At 54.9% G+C, this 23,482-nt stretch overlaps 1 protein-coding gene across 2 annotated transcripts; it reads left to right on the forward strand.

Annotated features, from left to right (window-relative positions):
* The first annotated feature begins 1,268 nt into the window (after window positions 1–1,268).
* On the forward strand, window positions 1,269–22,678 carry LOC139078213 (BPI fold-containing family B member 1-like). 2 transcript variants are annotated; one of them, XM_070589130.1, is made up of 16 exons: window positions 1,269–1,611; window positions 3,408–3,559; window positions 6,085–6,226; window positions 6,915–7,022; window positions 7,931–8,077; window positions 8,841–8,922; window positions 11,843–11,906; window positions 13,591–13,676; window positions 14,673–14,852; window positions 15,791–15,844; window positions 16,329–16,487; window positions 17,821–17,888; window positions 18,773–18,818; window positions 19,276–19,339; window positions 20,300–20,376; window positions 22,513–22,678. In XM_070589130.1, the coding sequence occupies exons 2-16, from the start codon at window positions 3,448–3,450 to the stop codon at window positions 22,543–22,545; spliced, it is 1,422 nt and encodes a 473-aa protein (XP_070445231.1). In that variant the 5' UTR covers window positions 1,269–1,611; window positions 3,408–3,447; the 3' UTR covers window positions 22,546–22,678. The 2 variants fall into 2 exon arrangements, with proteins under 2 accessions (XP_070445231.1, XP_070445230.1); XM_070589129.1 differs by having other exon boundaries at window positions 1,423–1,611; window positions 13,588–13,676.
* Window positions 22,679–23,482: the final 804 nt, after the last annotated feature.

Genomic DNA, 23,482 nt, shown 5'->3' on the forward strand with positions numbered 1-23,482 from the left:
CACTTGTCCCCCTGCACATGGAGACAGGATTCAGCAGTGGCCCTCCCAGGTCTGAACCACAGTCCCGGCTTCTAGACTGAGTGGGGCTACAAGGACGATTCCCCAGACTGTGCCGAAAGGCCACATTTGGATCCCACCGTCAACAGTAACCCAGAGTCGCAGGGGAAGGACAGCGTGGTGGTAAAGAGCACGTGGTCAGGACTAGGCAGTTGGGCTCAAGTCCAGCTCTGGCACCTCTGGCTGCAGGACCTGGAGCGAGTCACTCACCTCTCTGAGCCTCAGGTGCCCTCAGTAAACCCAGGGCTGCAGACCAGCCTCTGGGGAGGGTGCGGATTAAGTGAGCCCAGTCCTGCACCAGGTAGTGGGTGACAGGGACCCTGTGGGGCTGTTCATTTGTCCCCTTGATCACGGTCCTGCCTCCTTATTCATCCACTCCACAAATCGTCACCGGGATTCCTGAAGATGCAGGAAAGACAAAGCAGGTGCTAGTCGCTGCCGAAAGAATGGAGAAAAGCTCGTGCTAAGTGCTGTGAGCACCTCTTCAGCCTGCGGGGGTCACTATTATCCCCATTTTACAGATGAGGACACTGACGGCCCAGAGAGGTGAAGTACCTTGGCCACAGTTACACAGCAAAGTGGCAAAAATGAGATTCAAACCTATTCTCTTCAGTGAATTAATTCCTGGAAATGTGCATTCCTAAGTCCTTGGATGTATTTAGGAATAAGGGGTGAGCAGGCAATTCCTGCCTTCCTCCAAGTTAATCATTTGGACTAACCTATGATGATAACCTCTCAACAAAGGCTTGTCCTATTATATGCAGTAACAGCAACAACTACTCACGTTTTCCAGTACTTACTTTGTGCCAAGACCCATGCTCTAAGCCATATCCACTATGTTCCTCTCAGCACCATAGGAGGTAGGTGCAACCATCATTCCCATTTCACAGATGAAAAACTGAGACTCAGAGAGGTTAGGGAACGTGCCCCAGGTCACACAACATGGACATGGTGGAGCAAGGACTTGAACCCAGTCTGTCCCCAGAAGCCCCCTGTGTCCAGCAAGCTGTGGAGTCACCCCTAGATGGGTTTTGAAGTCAGAGGTCTTGTTTGAATCCTGGCTCTGCCGCTGGCTGACTGTGTGAGGCTAGTTCCTCCCGGAAAGCTGGGATAACAGCGCTGACCCTGGTGAGAACGAGGCTCCACCGACAGGACTGATGTAAAGCCTGGGGTAGCACCTGCCACATCCTAGGCGTTAACGCATCGTCACTGCTACTGTTCTCATCGTTGACCCCTTGGGAGTGACTGTCCAGAAGGCAGGGAGCCCCTTGTACAGGCCTCACCGTGTCTGGTCCAGCTCCCCTGACACATGCCCTGCACCCCGCCCACCTCTCAAGTCAGCCAGACCCTCCTTTCTCCAACCTCAGGAAGCTGGAGCCCCAAGGCTGCCTCCGGACAGGGCTGTGGTTCACTGGAAGCCACAAATATTTACCTTGGAGACCTCGGCCCAAGTGCAGAGGGTGGCTGCCCGGTCAGCGTGTGCAGGACATAAGACGACTTCCAGACCCGCTGTCCAGGTGGGAGAGGAGCGGCCGAGGACTCCAGCGTGTCCAGGTGAAAGCGCGGGGAAGGGGCTAAGGCCTAGTCTCCAGGGAGGTTCTGGGCTGGAGACACCAACTGGGGCCCCGTCAGGAGCAGGAGGGAGGCTTGGCCCCAGGGTGAGGTCCCTGGGTCCAGTAGGACCCTCTTGAGGGTCAGAGCCGGCGGGTAGAGAGGTGCCCAGCTCCCTCGCCCACAAGACCAAAGGGTGGTAATGAAGGACTCGGACCAGTTGAGTCTTTCTCTGACCTCATCTCGATGAGAAGATCCCACTCTGCACTCGCCAACTGCCCTGCGCCAGCCCTGTGCTCAGGTGACTCTGGGGACAAGCATCAGACAGTCGTGGCCCTGGAGGAGCTCCCCATGTGGACGAATGTGGCACATGCTGTGCTCAAGGAAAGCCCAGGGTCATGGTGGTGGAGGGCAGTCAGAGGAGGCTTCCTGGAGGAAGCGACATATCTTTTGAGAAGCTGAGTAAGAGTTGGCTGGACAAAGGAAGAGAGAAAGGCATCCCATGCATAGGGAACAGCATAAGCAAAGGCCAGGAGGTGAGATCCCATGTGGTGGGTGTGTGCACGGTGCTTGGACTCGGGGAGGAGACGCCTTCCCACAGGAGGGGACGCCACCGTCCTCCTGGTTCCCTGAGCACCTCTGAGCAGAGGACAGAGTGGTGGGTGAAGATGACGGAGGGAAAACAGGGTCAAGGTGTTTGAAAGAAAAAGACTATGGAGTGGGGGCGGGGGCTCCCTGGACAAAAGAGCCAAGTGCCCGGCGTCAGCTCTGTCTCCGGCTTTGACTGCAAGGTAGTTCCTTCTGGCCCAGCATCAGCAGTAAGAGCTGCCATAATTGTAATAACAGCTGATAGTCATTGAGCGCTTGTGGCTCGCGGGGCCACAAACGGACTGTCTCACTTAATCCTCCCAAGAGCCCTGTGATTAAGTATTGTTACTACTCCTTATTTTAAAGCTGAGAAACTGAGACTCAGAGAGAGTAAGTCACTTGTCTGAGATCACACAGCAAGTGGTAGAGGACAGAGCAGCCAGGGGCCAGAACAGCCCAGCTCCCCTCCCAGCAGATGCCCAGGCCTCTCCCTCTCTCTGCCTTTCTCTCCCTGCCTCCAGCCAGACACCTGCTCCCTCTTCAGGCCTCTTAGGATTGCAGATTAAGCAAACAGCCATCCTACACCTGAATTCTAATTTCCCTCCTGCCACCAAACTTCCTGTCCTGGGCACACCCCCGGCCCAGGGCAACATCTCTCCAAGTGCCGTCCAGGGTCTCAGGCGGAAGGAGAGGGAGAGCTTTCAGACAAGGGACACATGGGCAGAGTCCTGAGGGCGAATAGGAGTTCAGCAGGCAGATAAGAAAGGGGAAAAGCATTACAGGAAGCAGGAAGAGCAGGCACAAAGGCACAGACACAGGAGGGAACAGGTGGGTTCTGGAAACCTCAGGCAGGTCGGAATGATGGGGACTTCAGAGAGCAAGAGGGGAATAAGCAGGAGGTGAGGTTGGCCGAGGTTGGGCCAGGGAGGGTTTACGTCCAAACGCCATGACGAAGGGCACTACTTCATTATGCCCACTTGCCAGATGAGAAAACTGAGGCACAGAGAGGTTAAGCTGATTGTCTAAGGCCACACAAAGAGCACCTGGTAGGAGAGGCAGGACACAGACCCAAAGAGTTGGGCTCCAGAGCCCACTCTCCTAACCACTTCAACAGACAGCCTCTCCTGGACTCCGTGCCCCACGTCACCAGGCATGGTGGGCCTGCCCTTGGCCTCTGTGCTGTCCAACAGGGCCCTCTGTGCTCACCCCAGGTTCCGATGCCTGCCACCTGCTACTACTGACCCCAGGAAGATGGCCGGTCCGTGGACCTTCGCCCTCTGTGGTTTGCTGGCAGCCACCTTGGTCCGAGCCACCCTCAGCCCCGCTGCGGTTCTCAGCCTCAGCCCAGAAGTCATTGAAGGAAGTAAGTCTTGGTCACCCAGTCCTCAGCACCATAAGGCAAGAGGCAGGTGGAGCAGCCCTCCAAAGGAAGGAGGGAGTTCCCCATCGCTGGGGGTATGCAAGGCACAGCTGGGTTCCCAGGTCCACAGTGAGACTCGAGTGGAGGAGTTATAAAGGTTGGGGGTGTCTATGGTCTCAAGAGTCCACAATTCCAAGATCCCTTCTTAAATTCCATGATTCCAAACCCAGCCACTGTGAGCTTCCGTGGCCTGCAGAAGGGATGTGTGGCGCTGCGTGCGACGGTGCAGCTGTCCCTCTACTGCTGTTGTCTAAGCCCACCGCCAGCACACCCCCTCAGAGGGGGACCCAGTGTGCAAGCAGTCCCGGAGCGCATACCCTCAGCTAGGACTCTGGTGGCCTGCAGCCCAGGCGCAGCTCTGCCGCCCTCCAGCTCTGTGGCCCTGGGCAACTCCCCGAACCTCGGTTTCCTCCTCTGGAAACAAATAAGAGGGGCTGCATCACCAGTTGTTGGGATCATCCAATAGGATAGGAAGTGACAAAAGCTTTTGTGAACTCTAAGGCTGGGCTTCTCTACCCCAGCGGTTCTGACCCTGTGGGTCAAATAGCTCTGCAGTGGGCAGGGGCTGTCCTGTGCCTTCTAGGATGTTTAGCACCATCCTTTTGCCCAGTCTTGAGAACCAGAAATGTCTCCAGACGTTGTCAAATGTCTCCTAGGGCATGGAATCGCCTCAGTTGAGAACCTCTGCTCCAGAACGTTGTCCCCCGGGAGGATGACAATCAGTCGGCCCTGGAGGTCCATGTAAAGCACTCAGAGACCAGTCCTCTGCATGCAGTGGGCCAGGCCTGGGCTGGATGGGCAGGGGCAGGGCCCGGTCCTGTAGGGCCACACAGGCGCTGCCCCCAGAGGAGGGATCCCTGAGCAGGGACGGGGAGCAAAGAGGCAGGGGTGCCCTGGGCCCATGCTGCGAATCACAAGCACAGGGAACTTCAGGCAGAAGCAGCCTGGAGATGAGCAGCCGTGGGTTAGGTTTCCCCAGCAGCAGAATCTGCGTTGAGGAGCTGTGGACAAGGGGGTGGCTTAGGAAGTGACTCCAGGAAACCCTGCAGGAGAGTGGGAAGCAAGGCAGGTGAGAGCAAGCCACGTGCCACCGGGAGCTGGAAGTCTGGGCGATGAGTGAGTTGGGGTCGTCAGGAGGCAGGACCCACACAGTAAGCCCAACAGATAAGTTTGTACAAAGAATTATGAGCAGGAGATGGAGTAATGGGGAATTGGCTGAGAAGGGAAAAAGGGTCCAAAGGATACCCTAGGGATGGGGGATGGGGTCTAATCCAAGGACAGAAGAAAGCTGGAGGGCAGAACCCTCCCCAGCCTCAGGGGGAGAGTGTGGTTGAAGCCCACTGATGGTGGAGAAACGCCCTGAGCCGTCCCAGGTCAGAGCTGGCCCACAGGGGGCGGGCTGAGGCTAGCGGGAGAACTGCCTGCCAGGGCGCTGACCGGCTTCTCTGGGAAGCTGCCCCGAGGAAAGGGGCTGCCGTCGGCTCCCTGGGAAGCTCTCTGTGAAGCTGCCTGGGGGAGCTGGGTGCCCGCAGGAGTCACAAGCTGCCCTCAGGAGAGCTGCAGAGCACGCAGCCCTGGGCAGTGACACCACAGCAGCCTGGGGACAGGAGCACCCCAGGGCCAGGAGGGCAAGCTCCTTCCTCCTTCCTGTCCTTCCAGAGCCTCTAGTGACACAGCTTAACACTGTGCCAGCTGGCCAAGGAGGACTATTGACAGGGCCCAGTGTCATTGTCAAGAGGCAGGCAAAAAGTGTGGCTTTGTTGCTGAGAAGTAAAAACACACAGGGACTCTGGGCACAGCGGGGCACACACATCTGAGTCATCCTGCCCGAGAGCTCGGAGAGCTGGGTGTTTATGACCAGTTCCCATCAGTCAGTGGCTGAAGGCTGTTTCGGAGCATCACCTCTCCAGGCTTCTGACCTGCTTTGCACACAAGCCAAATGGGGTCTGGCTGCCAGGGGAAAAGCCCCGAAGGGATCAGACCCCAGGGCTCCTATTTCGACCTCTCTCTGCTCAGCACCTGAGGCTCTTTGGCCAACGGGCCCATAGGATGTGGATGCAGAATATTGTTAGCAAGCGTGTTTTGGTGGCAAAACGGTCCCCAAAAGGGCTTCATGGATCCTCCACCTCTTGACTCCGGAAGTGTTTGCCGCTGGCAGGTGGGAGGGATGCAGGTCCGTGTCCTGGGTGTACTGGCCAATGAGCCAGCCCGATGCTCGCAATGCTCAGGGGCATGAACGGTCCCCCCAGTGCCCCAGCCTCAGTCCTCACGTGAAAATGACCCATCTGGGCCATCATCCTAGAGGCCACAGGTACACAGTGGGGATGGTCAGGATGGAGCCATCCATACCCTCGCCTTCTGCCCAAGTCTGAGTAGCCCTGAGTGATGCCCCCTCCCAGCCTGAGCCCCTGCCAAGCCATCCTTCCTGCCCCACCTGCTGGGCCCTAATCCCTGGGCTCTGCCTCCAGAGCTGACACAGAAGCTGAAGGACCACGATGCTGTCGACATCCTCTGGCGGCTGCCGCTGCTCAGCATCATGCGGGAGAAGCCGGCCGGGGGCAACCCCATTCTAGGCAGCCTGGTGACCTTCCTCATGAAGTATATCATCTGGTAGGTGGAGCGGAACCACGTTGGGAGCTGGCTCCTTCCCCACACCCCTGCCCAGGACACGCTTTGCCTGCTCAATCGATCAGTCCACAAGCATCAACTAGTGTCAGCCCTGCGCCTGACCGGGAGGAACGGAGCAACGAAGTCCCTCCCTGAGAAGCTCCCAGAGGAGTTAACAAACCATTAGAGACTGACACAGGAACCCTAACGGGGGACCCCAGATGAGGGTCGCCTGGGGTGGGAGGGTGAAGAGATAAGGTGACACTTCCTAGTGGATGGAGGTCACAGGTGAGCCAATGACTCCATGCTCACCAGGAGACAACAAGACAATGGCGCTCCAGGCAGAGGGACCAGCCTGGGCAAAGGGAGAGGGGGAGAGTTGGCCAGATGGCTGGAGCTCCAACCCCAAGGTGAGGACTGAGAGGTCAGCAGGGCCAGATCCCAGAGGGTCTTACAGGTCAGCCCAAGGAGCAGGGATTCCTCTCCTAAGTAGGGTGGAGGGAGCCAAGGGGTGCTGTGAGCAGGAGTGGAGGGGAGGGATGGAAAGACCATGCTGGGGAGGAGTCAGTGGACAGGACTTGGGTCCAGCTGCTGACTGGGCACCAGGGAGACAGGAAAGATGGAGGAGAGCAGGTTTGGGGGTGATAATTGAGCATGAGGCGTGAATCTCATCTCTCTGCATCCCATCCAGGCTGAAAGTCACCTCAGCCAACATCCTCCAGCTGCAGATACAACCTTCAGCCGACGGCCAGGAGCTGGTGGTCAAGGTCCCCCTAGACATGGCAGCTGGATTCAACATGTGAGTGTCCCCTTGGTCAGGCACAGTGGGCCTGGTAGGTTCATCCACTCATTCCTCCCTTTCCTCCATGGAGGTATCTGGAAAAGAGAGTTCCAAGCAGAGGGAATAGCAAGTGCAAAGGCCCTGAGGCATGAGTCAGCTTGCCTTGTTCAAAGAATGGCAAAGCAGGGGGGAGGGGGAGAGAAGTGGGAGGTGAAGCCAGCAGGCAGCCAGGGCCAGATCTTACAGGGCCTTGTGGGCCAAGGTGAGGAGTGGTTTTACCAAGTAGGGTGGGAGCCATGGAGGGTTTTCAGTAGAGGAAGGACATGACATGATGTAACATTTTTAAAGAATCCATCTGGCTGCTGTGTACGGGGCAAGAGTGGAGGCAGGGAGGCCATCCAGAGACCACCGCAATAATTCAGGGGGAGACAGTGACAGGTCGGCCCAGGGTTTAGGGGCAGGAAGGCGGTGAGAAGTGGTCAGATTCTGGTTTGGAGGTAGGTAAAGACAACAGGATTCAAGATGATTGAATGAGGGGGGAGAGAGAGAAAGACTGGGGAGCCAAGGCTGACGCCAAGGCTTTTGCCTGTGCAGCTGGCAGGACGGAGTGGCCAGCTACCGAGATGGGGAAGGCCGTGAGAGGAGCCGTTTGGGAAGGATCGCGGTTCCGTTTTGTACACGTTAAATTTGAGACGCCTGAGTAAGGAGTAGGGTATAAGTTTGGAATCTGTTGGAAAATGCAGAGGATTTAAACCAGGAGAAGAGTGAAAAACAGCCTGGGATAAAAAAAATTGGGGAGATGAGGAGAACCCAGCAAAGGAGCTTGAGAAGGGCGGTGAGAGAGCCGGAAGACAGAGACGGACACCAGCTTTGCTCCAGCCTGGCGCTGGGATGGTGCTCACGGCATCGGGCACCTCCACCCCCAGGCCCCTGGTCAAGAGTATTGTGGAGATGCACATGGAGACGGAGGCCCAGGCCATCATCCGAGTGGAGACCAGCGAGAGGGGCGGCACTCTCGTCCTCCGCAACTGCTCCAACAGTCCGGGGAGCCTGCGCCTCAGCCTGCTCCGTCGGTGAGTGCCGGCACCTCCTGCCGGGCTCCCTCCACACCTGGGAGGGAAGCCAGGTGGTGGTCATACCCATTTTACAGATGGAGAACACTGAGGCCTAGAGAAAGAAAGGGCCTCTCGACTCTTGATCTGGGGCTCCTTCCAGGGAATGTGTGATGCCAAAGAAAGTTCAAGACATCAAGGATGAAAGTCATAATGGTGGGACTTCAGGCATCATGCGGGGAAGTGGGGCAAACATTTAAACGTGGAGAGGACGTGGAGAGGGGCTTCCTAGGGCCCCTCAAAGCACCGCAGGGCAGCTTGGGTGGGGCCACGGGAAAAAACATGCCTAGGGGTCAGGCAGACGCATCTCCTTCATGTCCTGTCTGGTTGACGCTGGGCAAGCCGCCTCCCTGTGCCTCCCCGTCCAGAGCAGAGGCAGAGGATCAGATCAGGCCACAGCCGTGAAGCACTCAGCACAGGCGGGGCACACGGCAGGTGCTTTCCCCTCCTCCTTAGCAGGAGCATGGGGAGAACACCGCTGCCAGCATCCCAGTGTGCGGCACAAACTTCTAGAGACAACGCCCAGCCCCTGCTCCCTGAGAACGCTGCCACCGTCTACACCTGGCCCAGGGTGTAGACTCTACTCCCAGCCCGTCTCTGACAGGTTGTGTGACCTTGGGCAGGTTCCTTCCTGCCCTGGACTCTGTCTCCCCTTCCGTGAAACGGGGGAGAGGTGACCATCTCTGACCCTTCCTAATCTCTCTCCCCTTCTCCCCTCCGGAAGCTTCTCCTTCCTGGTCAACTCCTTAGCCGACAAGGTCATGAGCTTCCTGCTGCCAACCCTGCCCACGCTGGTGAAAAGCCAGGTGAGTGGAGTCAGGGCCCCTCTGGCCCGCAAAGATTGCTCCCCCCGCGGGCCTGGGGTGGAACTGCAAGCTGGTGCTTAGGGACCTGTGTCTCCTGGAGGGGGGACTTCTGCGCCTGGATCATTCTTTCAGCAATGGATCATTGAGGTCCAGGTAACGGAGCTGCCAGAAGTCCACCAGGAGACCTTGATCAGCGATGTGCTGACAAATTGTTAACAGCTGACTCTGGAGGGCAGGGAGCCCTGCTGGTAGCATTTGAGGATTTCTCTGGTATAAACCTCCACGGCCAGTTCAAGCTACTAGCATGATGCCATTGAGCAGAGTTGGGAAGAAGTGCGTAGCAGCACGCTACTTTATGGTATTTCCACCATACAGATGCGATAGACATAAATATCCTCAAGAGCAATAGATAATAGGAAAATGTAACAAAAATTAGGAACGAATAAGTTTTGAGTTTTCATTAACTCTACTTTTAGCATAACTAATTTAGTTGTAAGTTTACATAATTTAATTTTTAGTAATGTCTGGATTTAGCACCCAGCTCAGAAATTCCCCAAAAGGTAGCCATTGGCCCTTGCAAACTGGTACAAGCTGGTTTGAGCATACCAGTCAGTGTCTCGCACCAATCTGTGGTCTTCAGGGGTCTGTCGCCCACCAAGTCCTGCTGGGTTTATTTTTCTGAGTCAGTAAACACAAGTCAGTCTCACTTCACAAGGCCCTTCTATGTCACAGGTGAACTAAAACTCTTTAAGTTGGATTCACCCACTTTGACCATTGATTCCCACTGTAAATTCCAAGATGCAGTCACAGCAGTGGGCCTCCTGGGGTTCAAAACACCTTCTCAGATAATTGATAAGTTTATTACACTAAGACTATTTTGAATTGAAAAGACAATGTGATAACTAAAACAACTTTGGGGGGAAAGTACGTGGAATTCTTCCACTGTAACTTGGCTGCTATTTTCCCTTTTGCATTTTGCCTTCCAATCCTCATCCACAAGCACGCAAACTTTTACGTGGCTGCACTTGGGATCAATACTATTGGGTATTCCTTAAGTCATATCTAGTTTCTATGCCATTGTACGACAGTCATAATATTGTCATAACTGTAGCATGTTTAATACGTTACTAAGCCATTCTAGAGAGCCTTTATAATAGCATCTGAAAGTAAGTAACTTTGTAAAATTGGACTTCTGTTATGTGAGGTATTTTTCCTTTTAACAAATCACTTTTTCTATTTAATGGTGGGAGATTCTTAAAGTAGGGCCCAGCAGGAAATTTTTTCCCAGCCTCCAGCAAAATTATAGTTTAACTGGCATCATACTTTAATAGCTAAAAATGTATTTCCTACTAGAAAAGATGGCAAGAACTTGGGATTATAAAATGTTCTTTGCCTAATATCTGTTTTCAAGGGTGAAAAGCCGAATATATTGAACAACATGAGAAAACTGGCATTCCGTTAATGATCATGGTTTCCCAGCATGATTCACTGGATTTGATATGACGGTCATATGAATATTTCATCTGGCATGAAGGGAACAGGCGCCCCATGTTTAAATCTGGCAGGAGCCCATCTAGAAAATGCTGAAGCCCCTTTCAGTGCAATTATGTGGGTCCCAACTCCAGCTGCGCATCAGAACCTCCTGGGAAGTCTTTTAAAAACGCAGATATCTGGGCTACACCCCAGAGACGCCTATGTAAGTGGTCTGGGTGAGGCCCTAGTGTCCCGCAGGGTTCTAGCTCCCTGGAGATCCTGATGTGCAGGAGAGCTGAGACCCGCTGGTGCAAGAGAGGGACGGGGAATTGTGGGAGAAGGTGCTGAGGTGGCCAGGGACGAATTGCCCCCGGGGAGCAGGCGGTCCCTCAGCAGTGGATGCGGGGAGCCTCTGAGCCCAACTCCTCCACCCTCCCTGGGTTCTGGGTGGCAGAGCAGCCTGGAGCAGGGAACGGGTTCTCAGAGAAAAAGTTAACATTTCTCAAAGGGCATTGTCCTTTCCTGAGAGTAAGTTCTTCCACTAGGGAAATTGTACCCAAGACAAAATGACAAAGTCTCAGAGCACTACCCTGGAAAATGGGCTGCCTAGACCAGAGGACGAGGCCCTTGGGCCCCAAGGGCAAGTGAGTCAAATGCGCAAGCCCCTCCTTAAGCAGAACAGGTGCGACCAGAGTTAGGTTAGGCCAGCGTTTCTCACCCTCGGCACTGCTGACATTTGGGCGGGATAATTCTTTGTTGGGGGGTGCTGTCCTGTGCGTTGTGGGATGTTTAGCAGCATCCCTGGCCTCTCCCCACCAGATGCCAGTAACACACCCTCTCCCTCCAGTTGTGACAACTTTTAGTTCTGTCTCCAGAAACTTCCAACTGTCTCCTGGGGAGCAAAACCCTCCCCTGCTGAGAACTGCTGGCAGTTTTGAGGGGAGAAGAGTTCAGTGGGCAAAGGGACGTGTTGGGGCTCGAAACCCTCAATGGGCACAAAGAGGTAGTCCGTGAGTCTGGCCGGGTGTGTCTTGCTGGCTTCTGTGCTAGAGTCTAACATGCAGAAAGAACTCAGCAACGATTTGTTGAATGAGTAAGTGAATGAAGGAATGAATTCTCCATTTTCCTCTCACGGAAAACACGGGATCTCATGAACAAGACAAGGAGTCTGATGTCAAGGGCAGCTGGCAAGCCGGGCACACCCTGGACATAGGGCAAGGGACAAACCATTGCAAAAAGTCCCAGGTGACACTGGGGGCCAGGGTGGGCTCTGAGCAGTAGGGATGGCTCTGGGGGATGAACCACTGACTCCTCAACCCCAAGGATGAAAACTTGGCTGGCCATGGGCACAATGGCAGGACTCAGGCCTGGTGGGCTGGGCACGGGTCACTGTGGGGCTGTGTTCTGGCCCCTCGCTGATGGAGGCCCTGCGTTTGTGCTGTTGCAGCTGTGTCCCGTGATCGAGGCAGCCTTTGAGGACATGCGTGAGGACCTCCTGCACCTGGTGAGGGGTGAGTGCACCACTCTCTCCCGTCTCTTTTACGTTGCTGCTGAGCCGGCCCCCCGGCCCTGCCTCTGCCCAGGGCGGGCCTCCCCAGGCAGTCCTGAGCAGCAGGTTGGAGGAGCAGACGGGAATTCACGACTGTGGCTTCATGAGCGCCTACTATGTGCAGGTTTCTATGTGAGCCAGCGGGGGCAGCAGCTGAACCCAAGCTCAAATGCAAACTCTGCCATGGACGCGCTCCGTGACTTTGGGAAAGCCAGCTCCACTTCCTTATCCTCAGTTCCCTCATCCGTAAAATGGGCCTAAACTCCCTACCTCACAAGATTGTTAGCGAGGATGAAAAGATTACGGGAAAGTTCCAGGCACACAGCAGGTGCTCTGCCGGGCATGGAGAAGTGCTTACAAGTGTGTGCTGAGTGGATGAATGAATGAATGAATGAATGAGTGAATGATACAGCCAGCACTGTAGAAGGAACCAGGGAGGAGACAAGATGTGTGCTCAGGAAGGAGGTCACTTCTCCCTCCCCAAGAGTAGCAGAGATGGGACGACGCAGGCTTCTGCCCCCACCTCGGAATTCTGCCGCGCTCGGACTCCTCAGAGAGAATTGGTGGGAAGAAGACAATTCTACCGTCTCCTCTTGGGATCTGAAGAAGCTCATGTAAAGGGCGACGGAGAGGAGGGGCAGAGGAGACGGAATCGATATGCATGGAGCCCCCGCGGAGCCCCGCTGGGCTGGGTATCTCATGGACACTGGCTGACTCTGCAGACAGCTCCAAGAGCTCGTGATCACGACCCACTTCACAGAGAAGGAAATGGAGGCTCAGGGAAATTAAGTCATTTGTCCAGGTTCACAGAGGAAATTAGTGACAGGAGAAAGCTTAAACTCAACTCTTCAAGTTCCAAGTCTGGTGTCATTCCGATCTGAGCCGCTTTACTGGGCACCAGTCCTGCACAACCTGAGGCGGGTTTTATTATTTTACCCCCATTGTAAGATGAGGAAACAGTTTCAGGGGCGAGAAGAGACTAGCCAAGGCCACTGGGGTCAAACGGAAGGCTATCTGGCTCCTCTGTCCCCCAGGGGCAGGGCTGGAGTTCTGGGGAGGGAGAGGAGGTGTTGGGGGCCATGGGCCCCTCAGTGGACTTCTGGGTTCCCCGCAGAACAGCCGGGCAGATGAGATGCTGCCGCCACCTGGAGCCTGAGGAGGGAATGCCAAGGCCACCGCAAGGGATGTGATGGACAGACCCAGACCCCGCCCAGGTGGGGCTGCAAATCAGTCTGATGGGGGAGGCGGAGAGTTATAAGCAACAGGTCAGTTTGTTCCAAACCATGACTTCGGCGTAGGACTGACGAGGTTAAGATCCTTTCACAGTGTGACGTGGAGCAAGTCATTTCACTTTCCTGAGCCTCGGTTTCCGCATCTGTGAAATTGGGGTAATGATGAGACCCACCTCCTGAGGTTACTGTGAGGGTTACGAGCTAACACATGTAGAGCTTCAGCCCGGTACCTGGCACTCCACGTCTGCTCCATGAATGTCATCGTGATCATCATCAGTGTCATCATTCCCCCTGCGTCTCCCTACTTACCCCCCACCCCCGGGGCAATGATGCAGCCCAGTCGAAAGCAGCCCCCAAACAGCCCTGTCTGATACTGCCCTCCGCCCTAACAGAACTTTCTCCTGTCCCAAGCAGTGCCCGTTTCCCTCAGCTCTGACCACCTGCAGTTTGACCTTCTGTCTCCTGCCATCAAGCATGATGTCATCCAGCTCCACCTGCAGGTGAGTGTCATGGGACCTCGAGGGTAAAGTGGGGACCTCACTGCCCTTCTCTGAGCGCCAAGGGTCAGACGCCATGGGTCTGTTTCAGGGGCGAAAACGCCACTCACAGTAAGGACACACAGGCTGATTTAGAAAATCTCACAGGCTGAACGTGTGCCGTGTAAACCATTCTGACAGAGGAAGCGGCAGGTGGAATCCAAGGGCCACACACAGATCTCAACCCCGATGATCTGTCCGCCACCCTGATTTTCCCAGGCAGGGGCCGGAGTGTGTGCTCTGGGCTCTTGGTCTTTCTCCTGGGCGAGCCCCTTGCCAATCCCCAAATATCTGGTCACCTTGAACCAAGAGCCCAGGATCGAGACAGATCACTCAAGACATTATGGATCACGCAGACCTAAGTTCTCTCCCAGCTCCACAGCTCCCTGGCTGTGTGGCTTTGGGCAACTTTCGTCACCTTTCTGAGCCTCAGTTTCCTCATCTGTAGAATGTAGATAATAATAGTGACCAAGGAGAGGATGAAATGAGACTGCACGGGAGCCTGGTAACTCAGCTCCCTGCAAACTGTGGGGCTGCACCCTCACTGGAGCTGGCCTCCCTGAGGGACCAGGCCAACCTGGGCAGCGAGAATCCCAGACCAGCTTCCGTGGACCCCTTGGAAAACTGCAGCATCAAACACTTCCATCCATTTTGTTGCAAGTTTGAGTTTTCCCTTCATCCAAAGGGTTTGTGTGGTATCTAAGTTGAAATCTAAATGCCAAATAAGACATCTAGGCTTAAAAAAGTCAGAGGTTATCTGAGGGGTCAGGTGGAGTAGATGTTGCTTGGCACCTGAGATAACTCATCACCTATGGCAAGGCGTTGAATTCCAGGCTAAGCTTCCTGGCAGCAAACGCAAAAAGGGAAACAGACTGAATGGTGTCTTTTCCTTCTAGGTTGTTACTGGGTAAGTTGTGGAGTTAAAGTTCCCAGCCAACTCTCTGCTCTGTGTCTCCTTAGGCCAAGTTGTCGGACTCACAGGGAAAAGTGACCAAGTGGTTCAATGAGTCTGCAGTCTCCCTGACGATGCCCACCCTGGAAGGCGAACCTTTCAGCCTCACCATAAGGCAGGATGTGGTGAATGCTGCAGTCGCTGCCTTGGTCCCTCCGGAAGAACTCATGGTCCTGTTGGACTATGTGGTAAGCCTCAGCGTGGACAGAGGATGGGGCCACCTCTGCTGTATCATGGGAATATCCTGAATCAGTCAGGGCACAGGAACCCCCTAAGCCCCTGAGCAGGAATCCCCTGTCAGGCTCAGTTTAAATACCTCCAGTAATGGAGAGCTCACCCCCTCCTCTAACAGACCTTGCCTCTGACATAGACATCTAAAGCTGAAAATTTCCCTGGGGACATCCATCCCCAGTCCCAGTTCTGCCCCCTGGAACCTGATACACCTGCTTTCTCTATCAAGTACAGTCCTGTCAAGCCAAAGGCGTCAGATACTGAGTGGTCCAGGCATGGCAGTTGTGCCCCTGCCCTTCACTATGGGGCCCACGGCAGACATCGCTAATTGATCAGGGCCCTCCTTTCCACGGAGCCTAGATGCCAGCACAGCCTTAGAATCCTTATCAACACAGCACAGCAAGCAGTACCTCATGTCAACCAGAGTGTGCCACTCCTCCAGGGTGACTGATGAGGAAACTGAGGCACAGAGAGGGAAGGGTTGGCCCAAAGTTATGTGAGGGCATCAGGACTTCAGGTCAACTGATAGACAACAGGTGACCAAGCTCTTGAGGATTAGAACTCAGGGTAGGGGGCCGGGGTGATGAGAAAGGAGGAGTGGTCACCAGCAACCACCTTCATGAGCACAGTAAGATCTGGGTCACTTCTCTATGTCCTCTGTGAGCAGAGAGCTGCCCACAGACCCCAACCACCACCAACCCACAGTGAAAGTCCAGGCCAGCGGGGACCCCATGCCCCACAGCAGCTGACACAGGGCTGTTTTCCACCAGTGACAGACAGGTGGCCTGGACCACCAGGCCCACCCAGCTTTTCCAGGGCTCCCAGCAGTGGGGCTGCTGGAGGTGTGTCTCGCCTCTCTGCCCGCTGACCTGCTCTGGCCTCCTCTCATCCGCAGCTTCCTGAGCTGGCCCTCCGGCTAAAGTCGAGCATTAAGGTGATCAATGAAAAGGTAGGTCTGTTCCCATCTGCAGCTTGATGGGCGTTTGCTGGGGTCTCTCCACTGGCCTCTAGGGAATAAAATACATGTAGGCCCACTCTCCTTCCTTCCAGTACTGGTGACTTTGACAGACCAGGTCCCTGTCCTCACAGAGATTTCAGTCTAACAGAACAGTTTGACCCGTATCAAATAATCACACAGATAATAATTCGGTTGCAAGTGTAGTGAAAACAGGGCAGCTTCTAGGGGTTATGAGAGTGTTACTGGGGCGCCGGACACAGTCTGGAAGACTAGAGAGGGCCTCCCTGGAGGGAAGGGTATTCCAGACAGAGAGGGCAGCAACAATCCCTTCCAGGATCTGAGAGAAGGACAGTCTGGCTGGAGAGCAGAGAAGTAGCAGGAAGCCCAGGAAGGTGGGCGCAGGTCGGGCCCCCCGGGGCCTGTGAACCATGGTGAGGCATGTGGGAGGCCACAGATGGGTGTGATGTCCTTCCAGGCTGCAGATCAGCTTGGACCCACACAGATCGTGAAGATCGTAACTCAGGAGACCCCAGAGCTCCTTCTGGACCAGGGCAGAGCCAAGGTGGCCCAGTTGATTGTGCTGGAAGTGTTTGCCACCAGTGAAGTCCGCCGCCCCTTCTTCACCCTGGGCATCGTGAGTTCAGTTGTCTGAGATGCCAGGAGCATCCTGGGGAGCCTCCTGTCCACTACTCCTCTCCAGCCCTCTTGCTTTGCTAAACGTTTCCAGCACTCTTGTCACCCAGCAGAGAGGGAGTGGGGGAGCTCTCAACCAAGAATCAGGAGCTTTGGGGGCCCGACTCTGACCCTGTGACTTATTAGCTGGGCCTTGTGTACCCACCTTCTGAGTCAGTCATTGGCCACCAACAGCCCCGGGGTAGGAGGAACTTGACCTCCCAGCAGGGCAGCTCCATGTAGTGAGGGCCGCTCTCCAGGGAAGGGACAGCAGTGAGCTGTTAGCAGCAGCACTCAGCAGCTGAGCAATGGATGCCCCATCCTATGGAGGGGGTCTGAGCGGGGCACCCACTGTATCCACTACTGAGAGCGAAGGGGAGAGAGAGACGAGGCAGGGTTCATGGCTGGGTGCCAGAACTGTGCCTAACCAAGGAGTCTGGGTGGCACCTGGTGGGCAGAAGGAGGCTCATGTTGACACTCTCCTTACAGCAGGGTTACCGTGTACAGCTGTGCGGGTTGTCCACACACAATTTCAGGGGTGCCACTCCCAAGACTACAGGATGCTCGATGCCCTGGCTTCCTGCTTTGAAGGATACTCCTATCGCCGGACCAGCAGTGGGAGTGGACTGCTAGGCCAGCCCCACTCCCTGGTGACCTGGCCCTTCTGTGGCCACCGGCAGGCTCTTTTCAAAAGGCCACCCAGGGCAGCCTGCACAACAATTTTGTTCTCTGCGTGCAGCTGGCCTGGAGCTGGAGCCTGGCCCTCTGCCCTCAGGCTCACTGCAGCCCCAGGCCAAGTTGATGTCTATCTTTGGCACCCGCATTTGAGACCTGGCTTAGCTTCTGACCTTTCCCATGATAATAATGGTTAACATTTACTAGAGGCTTACTGATCTTTGTCCCTCAGTTTCCCCACCTCTACAATGGGGTAATAATAGGAGCCACTGCATAGGTTGTGAGGATCAAAGGAGATGACCATATAAAGCTCTTAAAACCCTGCCCGACACACAGTGAGGGCTCCATGCATATTGCCTGCTGTCGTCATCATCTTCATCCTCGTTCCTCACAACAGTCCTATGCGGTCATCTGTCAATGGGGAGAGGGTGGAGGTACTGTCCCATTTAACAGATGAGGAGAGTGAGGCCCAGAGAGGTCCAGCCCTTTCCCAAGGGCACAGAGCCAGTAGCTGAGATTCAGACGTGTCAACTTGACCCCAGAGCCTCCTTGCAGAACCCTGCACCCCACTCTTGCAGCATATTCTTAAAAGAAAGGGGCCTGGGCTTCTCTTGTTGCAGGAAGCCAGCTCGGAAGCGCAGTTTTACACCAAAGGTGACCAACTTGTGCTCAACCTTAATGAAATCAGGTAAACATGTGAATCATTATGAAGATTCTGGGGATGAAAACGAGTCTCACCTCACGACCGTTGCTTTTCTTTAAACGCCCGGTGCTTCGAGCCTCTGGGCTGTGGGCCTCCAGTGAAGGCTGCTCCAGGACGGGCAGGGAGGCGGCCCCTCCTGGACTGTCCCGCTGTCGGGCACTGAATGAGAGAAAGGGAAGGAAAGGGAGGCGGCCTTGCAGCAGCCATGGGGCAGGCTGACCCCGACCATGGGAACGGCCTGCCCAGCACCATCTTCTTGGACTTGGGCGCCCATTCTGGATGCCTCCAAGATAGAGGCAGCTACAGTCATGCCCGGACACTGAGGCCCCATGGAGCCCAGGCCAGCAGCGCAGGGCTCCAGCTGCCTGCCCACCTTCTCCCCTGCCCCACTCTCCCCCTGCCGCCCCAGAGGGAGTTCAGGGGCTGCAAACTGGAGCCTCCTGGGACCAATCGAGCCTGCAGATATGTTTTGATCAGCCCGCATAGGGTTAGGTTTTTTTAATATAAGCTAGTAGACAACTTATGAAAATCAGAATATCTAGCCACCGTGGGCCTGCATTCCTACCTGGCAGCAAATAGTTGAGCTGGGAACAAGGTGCCCCCTTAGAAGGAGCCTGAGCTCCCCAGTTCACCTTGGTCCTCACTCCTGGGGGTGATTTTTCTGCTCTTTTAGCCACTATTTGTTTCCTCTCTCTGCCCTGCCACCCCACTACATTGTAACCTCCATGAGGCAAAGATTTTATTTGGTCCACGGCCATATTTCCAGAGCCTGCACCGTGCCTGGGGCAGTAGGTGCCCAAATCATAGTTGTGGACTGAATAAACAAATGGGCTCTGAGGGGCCATTCTCATGGGCGTCTTCTGTTGCAGCGCCAATCGAATCCACCTAATGAACTCCGGCATTGGCCTGTTCGACGTGAGTATAAACAGATGGTCCCTGGAGACACGGAGGATAGCCCAGGATGGGCCATTTCGAAAAGATATATTGCTCAGGACCTGCTTTGAACGAGGCCCCCACAGGCAGCCCCGTGGTGGGTTTGCTGGCTTCCCCATTATCAGCCAAAAAGTCCAGCCTCCTGGCTCAGGCGTTCACTGAGCGCCTAACAGAGCACTGGAACAGAACAGAGCAGAGCAGTGGAGCCACTGAGTGTGGGGCAGTGGGGGCAACCCTGTAATGCACCCCAAGCTCCCACCCCCAGGCCCAGGGCCCGCTGAATTTGTGCCGCCCTCAGCCTGTCCAGTCCCCTGGAAGCCCTCGCAGCTCTGACCAGCAGGGGACCTGGGACCCAGCATCTTCCCCCAAGTGCCCTCGAGATGGAATGGCTGGGAGGACGCCAGATTCAGTCAGGGTGATGGTGCTCTTTCTCTCACAGCCTGAACTTCTGAAAGACATCACCGCTGAGATGCTCACCTCCGCCCTGCTGCCGAATGAAAACGGTGCGTCCTTTACCGTCCGACCCCATGCTCCCCAGGGCTTCGCGGGCAATGCTTTCCTTCTGCTGCCCTCCTCTCCATGTGGGGCCCCTTGCATTAATTTCTATCCAGCCTCAGAGCCTAGTTCAAATCCCATCTCGTCCAGGAAGCCTTCCCAGTCACCCAACTGGAAATGACCTCTCCCATCTCCAACACCCCAGCCCCACTCCTTTACTCATGGTGGAGCCCAGGCATGCCACGATCATCAGGCAATGCCTGGCCTCACAGGCCAACAGTAGGAGAAGACAGAGTATCAAGAGCCAACCACGGCACACTCTGTGTGCCTCAGGTAGGCCTGGGTTCAAGTCCTGACGCCCCTCCTGCTGGCTGCCTGGCCTTGGACAAGTGGCCCTGTCATCCTGAGCCTTGCTTGCTCCATCTGTAAAATGGGAAATAAGAGTATCTTCCTCAGAGGCATAAAGAAGATGACTTTTCAGGGAGCAGAAAGGGGTGCCAGGCAGTCGGTGCTAAACGTTTCTTAGCCACAGCTGATGTTGGCATTGTTATCTGTGTCACTAGGGTGGAAGCCAAGAGAAAAGGTGGGATTACTCTCATTAAGCCCCCGGTCATGGGGGTGGGGAGAACTGGGAACCTAGGCCAACCCTGCCTTTTTCATTTCTTTATTTGATTTGAGTGGGAAATGTCAAACATAGATCCCTCTGCTGTGGATAATGGGAGCTCCTGACGGCTCTGGAGCAGAAGTGTGAGAGGATGTGAGGAGTCAGCCAGAAGCCGTGCTGGAGGCAAAGGGTGGGGAGATGAGGCTGGGGGATGCTGGGGCCAGAGAATGTGTGAGCAGAGGCAGAAGGCATGGTCTGAATCAGGCGTGCCAGGTCCCAAACCTCCTCTCGGAACTGTGAGCCTGCCCGTGGCTGCCCAATGCCACCGCCGGCCACCAGTGTCTGACCACATTTGTTATTTCAGGCAAATTAAGTTCTGGGATCCCAGTGTCAATGGTGAAGGCCTTGGGATTCGAGGCAGCCTCATGTTCTCTGACCAATGTGAGTAGAGCCATGTCCTGCCCCAGGAAGGGCACAGTCGCTGGGAGAGCCCTGGGCTGGGAGGTGGGGCCTGCGTTGCAATCCTGGCCCTGCAAGTCACTCCTGGGGGACCTTGGGCAAGTCCCTTTCTCCTCTCAGGGCCTCACTTCCTCATCTGGAAGTGTAAGGGTGCGACTGTCCTGGCCTGGGGTCAATACACCTCCAGCTGTTTCCACCCTACCTGTCATTCATTCATTCATTCATTCAGTAAGGCCTGGCATGCAGTAGATGCTCAATAAATGCTTACTGAGCAAATGACTCTCCGTGGCAGCTGCTGAGAGGGGAGCTGTAGCAGCATCACCCCGACCCCCGGGTATTATCAAGAATAATATTAGCAGCCCGTAACTTTGTACCAGGCACTGGGGTATAGGCAGCATCTCGCACAGTCTTCACACCCGCCCTATGCGGTAGATCCCGTTACAATCCCCATTTTACAGATGGGCAAACCGGGGCTCAAGGATGGCAAGTCCATCTCCAAGGTCACACTCCCAGTAGGTGGCAGAGTGGGACAGGCACCCAGCACCTGTCCTGAGAACCCCCTGCTTTGAGCCCCAACCTCTGCAAGAGCCAATGACGGTGAGATAGGCCATCTCAGTCAGCCAGCCAGCAGACATTTACTAAGCACCTACTGTGTGCCAGGCAGTGATCACAGCAGCGAACAAAACAGACGAAACCCCGGCCCTCTTGGAGTTTGTATTCGTCAACAATTACGAAAATCCACAGGTGACTGCCCACCCTTCCATGGTCAAGGTGTCCAACCCAAGGCCAAGGAGGACTTGGGACCAAACCTTTGACTCTTATTACTCCTGATTTCCCCAAAGCTGTGGATTGGTACCACTGAATCCCTGAGCTGTTTAGTTCTGGAGAAATCCACAGAGGAAAGGAAGTCTCAAAAATGCCCCCAATGGGGTCACATTTGGGGGGAGGGTAGGAAGTTTTGTTAACTAACTTCAAAGGCAACTTGACATTTGACTTATTATCAGCTGCCCACCCTCAAAAACTGTGTCCACCATTCAGCTGGGTGTGATGGAGAATAATGAGAACGGTACTGTGGATGGTACACAGGCTGAGAGTCTAGACTCAGGGACCAGAGGGCTGGTTCAAATCCCAGCCTTGCCTCTCTCTAGCCATGGACCTCAGGCTGGTCCTTTGGCCTCTCTGAGCCCAGTTTCCTCATCCATAAGACCCAGCAGATGTCCGAAAACACAGTCATGCACTAATGGACGACATTACAATAGTCCCATTATAACGTAAGCAGTTTATCTCAGACTCGTACTGCACTGGATTCCTGTTGGATGGACAAGTGGCGTCCACAAAACTGGATGGCTGGAGCTTGGTTCATTTCTTGTAGCTCTCCTTGGGGGGCATTTCGCAACTTTCCTCTTTTTAAAATCAACTTGCGTAACAAAATCCATCACGTGCAGTTTGTGTTGGGAAGGTATCATTTCACTCTTTGGATCTGTTTCCAAATTTCCTGTTTTGCTCTCTTCATTTGTTTTGGGCTATCAGCATATTGATTTCCTTTCTATAGTTTTATAATATGATATTTTAAAATTGAGTCAAAGGGCTGAATAAATGGATAGACAGGAGATAAGGCAAGCGTGGTTTAAAAAGTTAACGGAATCTAGGCTGTGGGTATGCAAGTGTTCACTGTAAATTCTTTCAGCTGTACTGTATGTTTGGAAATTATAATAAAACTTTGGGGGAAATCTAATAGATTAAGTTCCTTGTATAACACTCAGTTTCAAAAAAAAAAGGCAGACCGTTGTCAACATTTTAGCTGCTGGGTCCCAGGGGACCCCCAGGAGTCTGCATTCTACACAACTTCTCGAGGAGTTTGGGGGTCAGCCGGGCTTGGGGACAACAGCCCTGCACAATCCCGCTCTCTGCGTGCAGGCGCTCTGCCTGTGCCCCTACCCAGGCAGAGCGTCACTGCTCACACGCAGACCCTGCTCCTCTGACCCTTCCCAGAGTTCTGTGTGCGGGAGTTCAGGATCATGACCCCCAGTGCCGGCGGTCACCTTGTGGAAGACCAACGGGCATAAACCACAAGGCAGGAGGGAAAATCCCCAAATGACTTCTCTCCTCCGATTCCAGGATGCCCTCGTGGTCACCCCGGCCTCCTCGTAGAACCCCGGACCACTCTCCTCTCTCCCAGTGAAGACTTGGACGGTGGCCATCCAGGGCGGGCTGGGTCCCAGTGGGAGCGTGGGAGCCAACTCTGTAGACTGCCCCTCTGCGGAAAATAAACACTTGCCTGTGACTCCTGTAGTCTGGAGTGCATCCTTGTCCCAGCTCAGGAGTCTTTTTGCCCCAGCAGCCTTGGGGGCTGGACATCCAAGCCACATCTGTGTCATTCAGGCCCCTCTGAGCCAGTCGGGGCCATGTCTGAGCTCTGTGTGGGCCACATCAGACCACATGTGGATAATGTCCAGGGTCTCGGCCACCTCCCTGGGCTTCAGGAATAAGAAAGCCTGTAGTGCCCTCCCTGTTGGCCTCAAGACCACGTATGGTGGGACAACCTCGTTGGCGGGGATGCACGTTGTGTTCATCTTGGCGGTGTCGGGGGTCGAGGGCTCTGAACAGCGTGACTCTGGAGGCAGGCTTGGAGTTCTGGCCTGGCCCCTCAATGGCTGGTTGACCCTGAGATGTGGCTTCCCCTCTGTGGGCCTCAGTTTCCTTCTCTATAAATGGAGAGAATCATGTCCCCACCTTGGACAGCTGCAGTGAAGATGAAATGAGAGAGAAGGGCTCCCGGCACATGGAAGGTGCTCAAACAACGTCCTCTGTGGGTGACGTCATCATCACTGCTGTTACCTGGCCTCCGGGATGCTGGGCCTTATCACTGAAGGCCCTTCCCACTTGGACAGTGCGTGACTGCCATTGTCTCCCTGGCCTCTCTGATGCCAGCAGGTTCAGGACAGACTACAGGGCCCCTGTTCTCCAGCCTCTGGGCCGGCCCCAGCACACAGAGCCCTTCAGTTACACGAGGGGCCCTGCAGGAAGGGGTGGGTGGGCATTTCAGGAAAAGGCATTCCCCAACTTCAGGGCAAAAACAGGCATCAGA

This window comes from Equus przewalskii, chromosome 21, assembly GCF_037783145.1.
Source record: "Equus przewalskii isolate Varuska chromosome 21, EquPr2, whole genome shotgun sequence".
Taxonomy (NCBI): domain Eukaryota; kingdom Metazoa; phylum Chordata; class Mammalia; order Perissodactyla; family Equidae; genus Equus; species Equus przewalskii.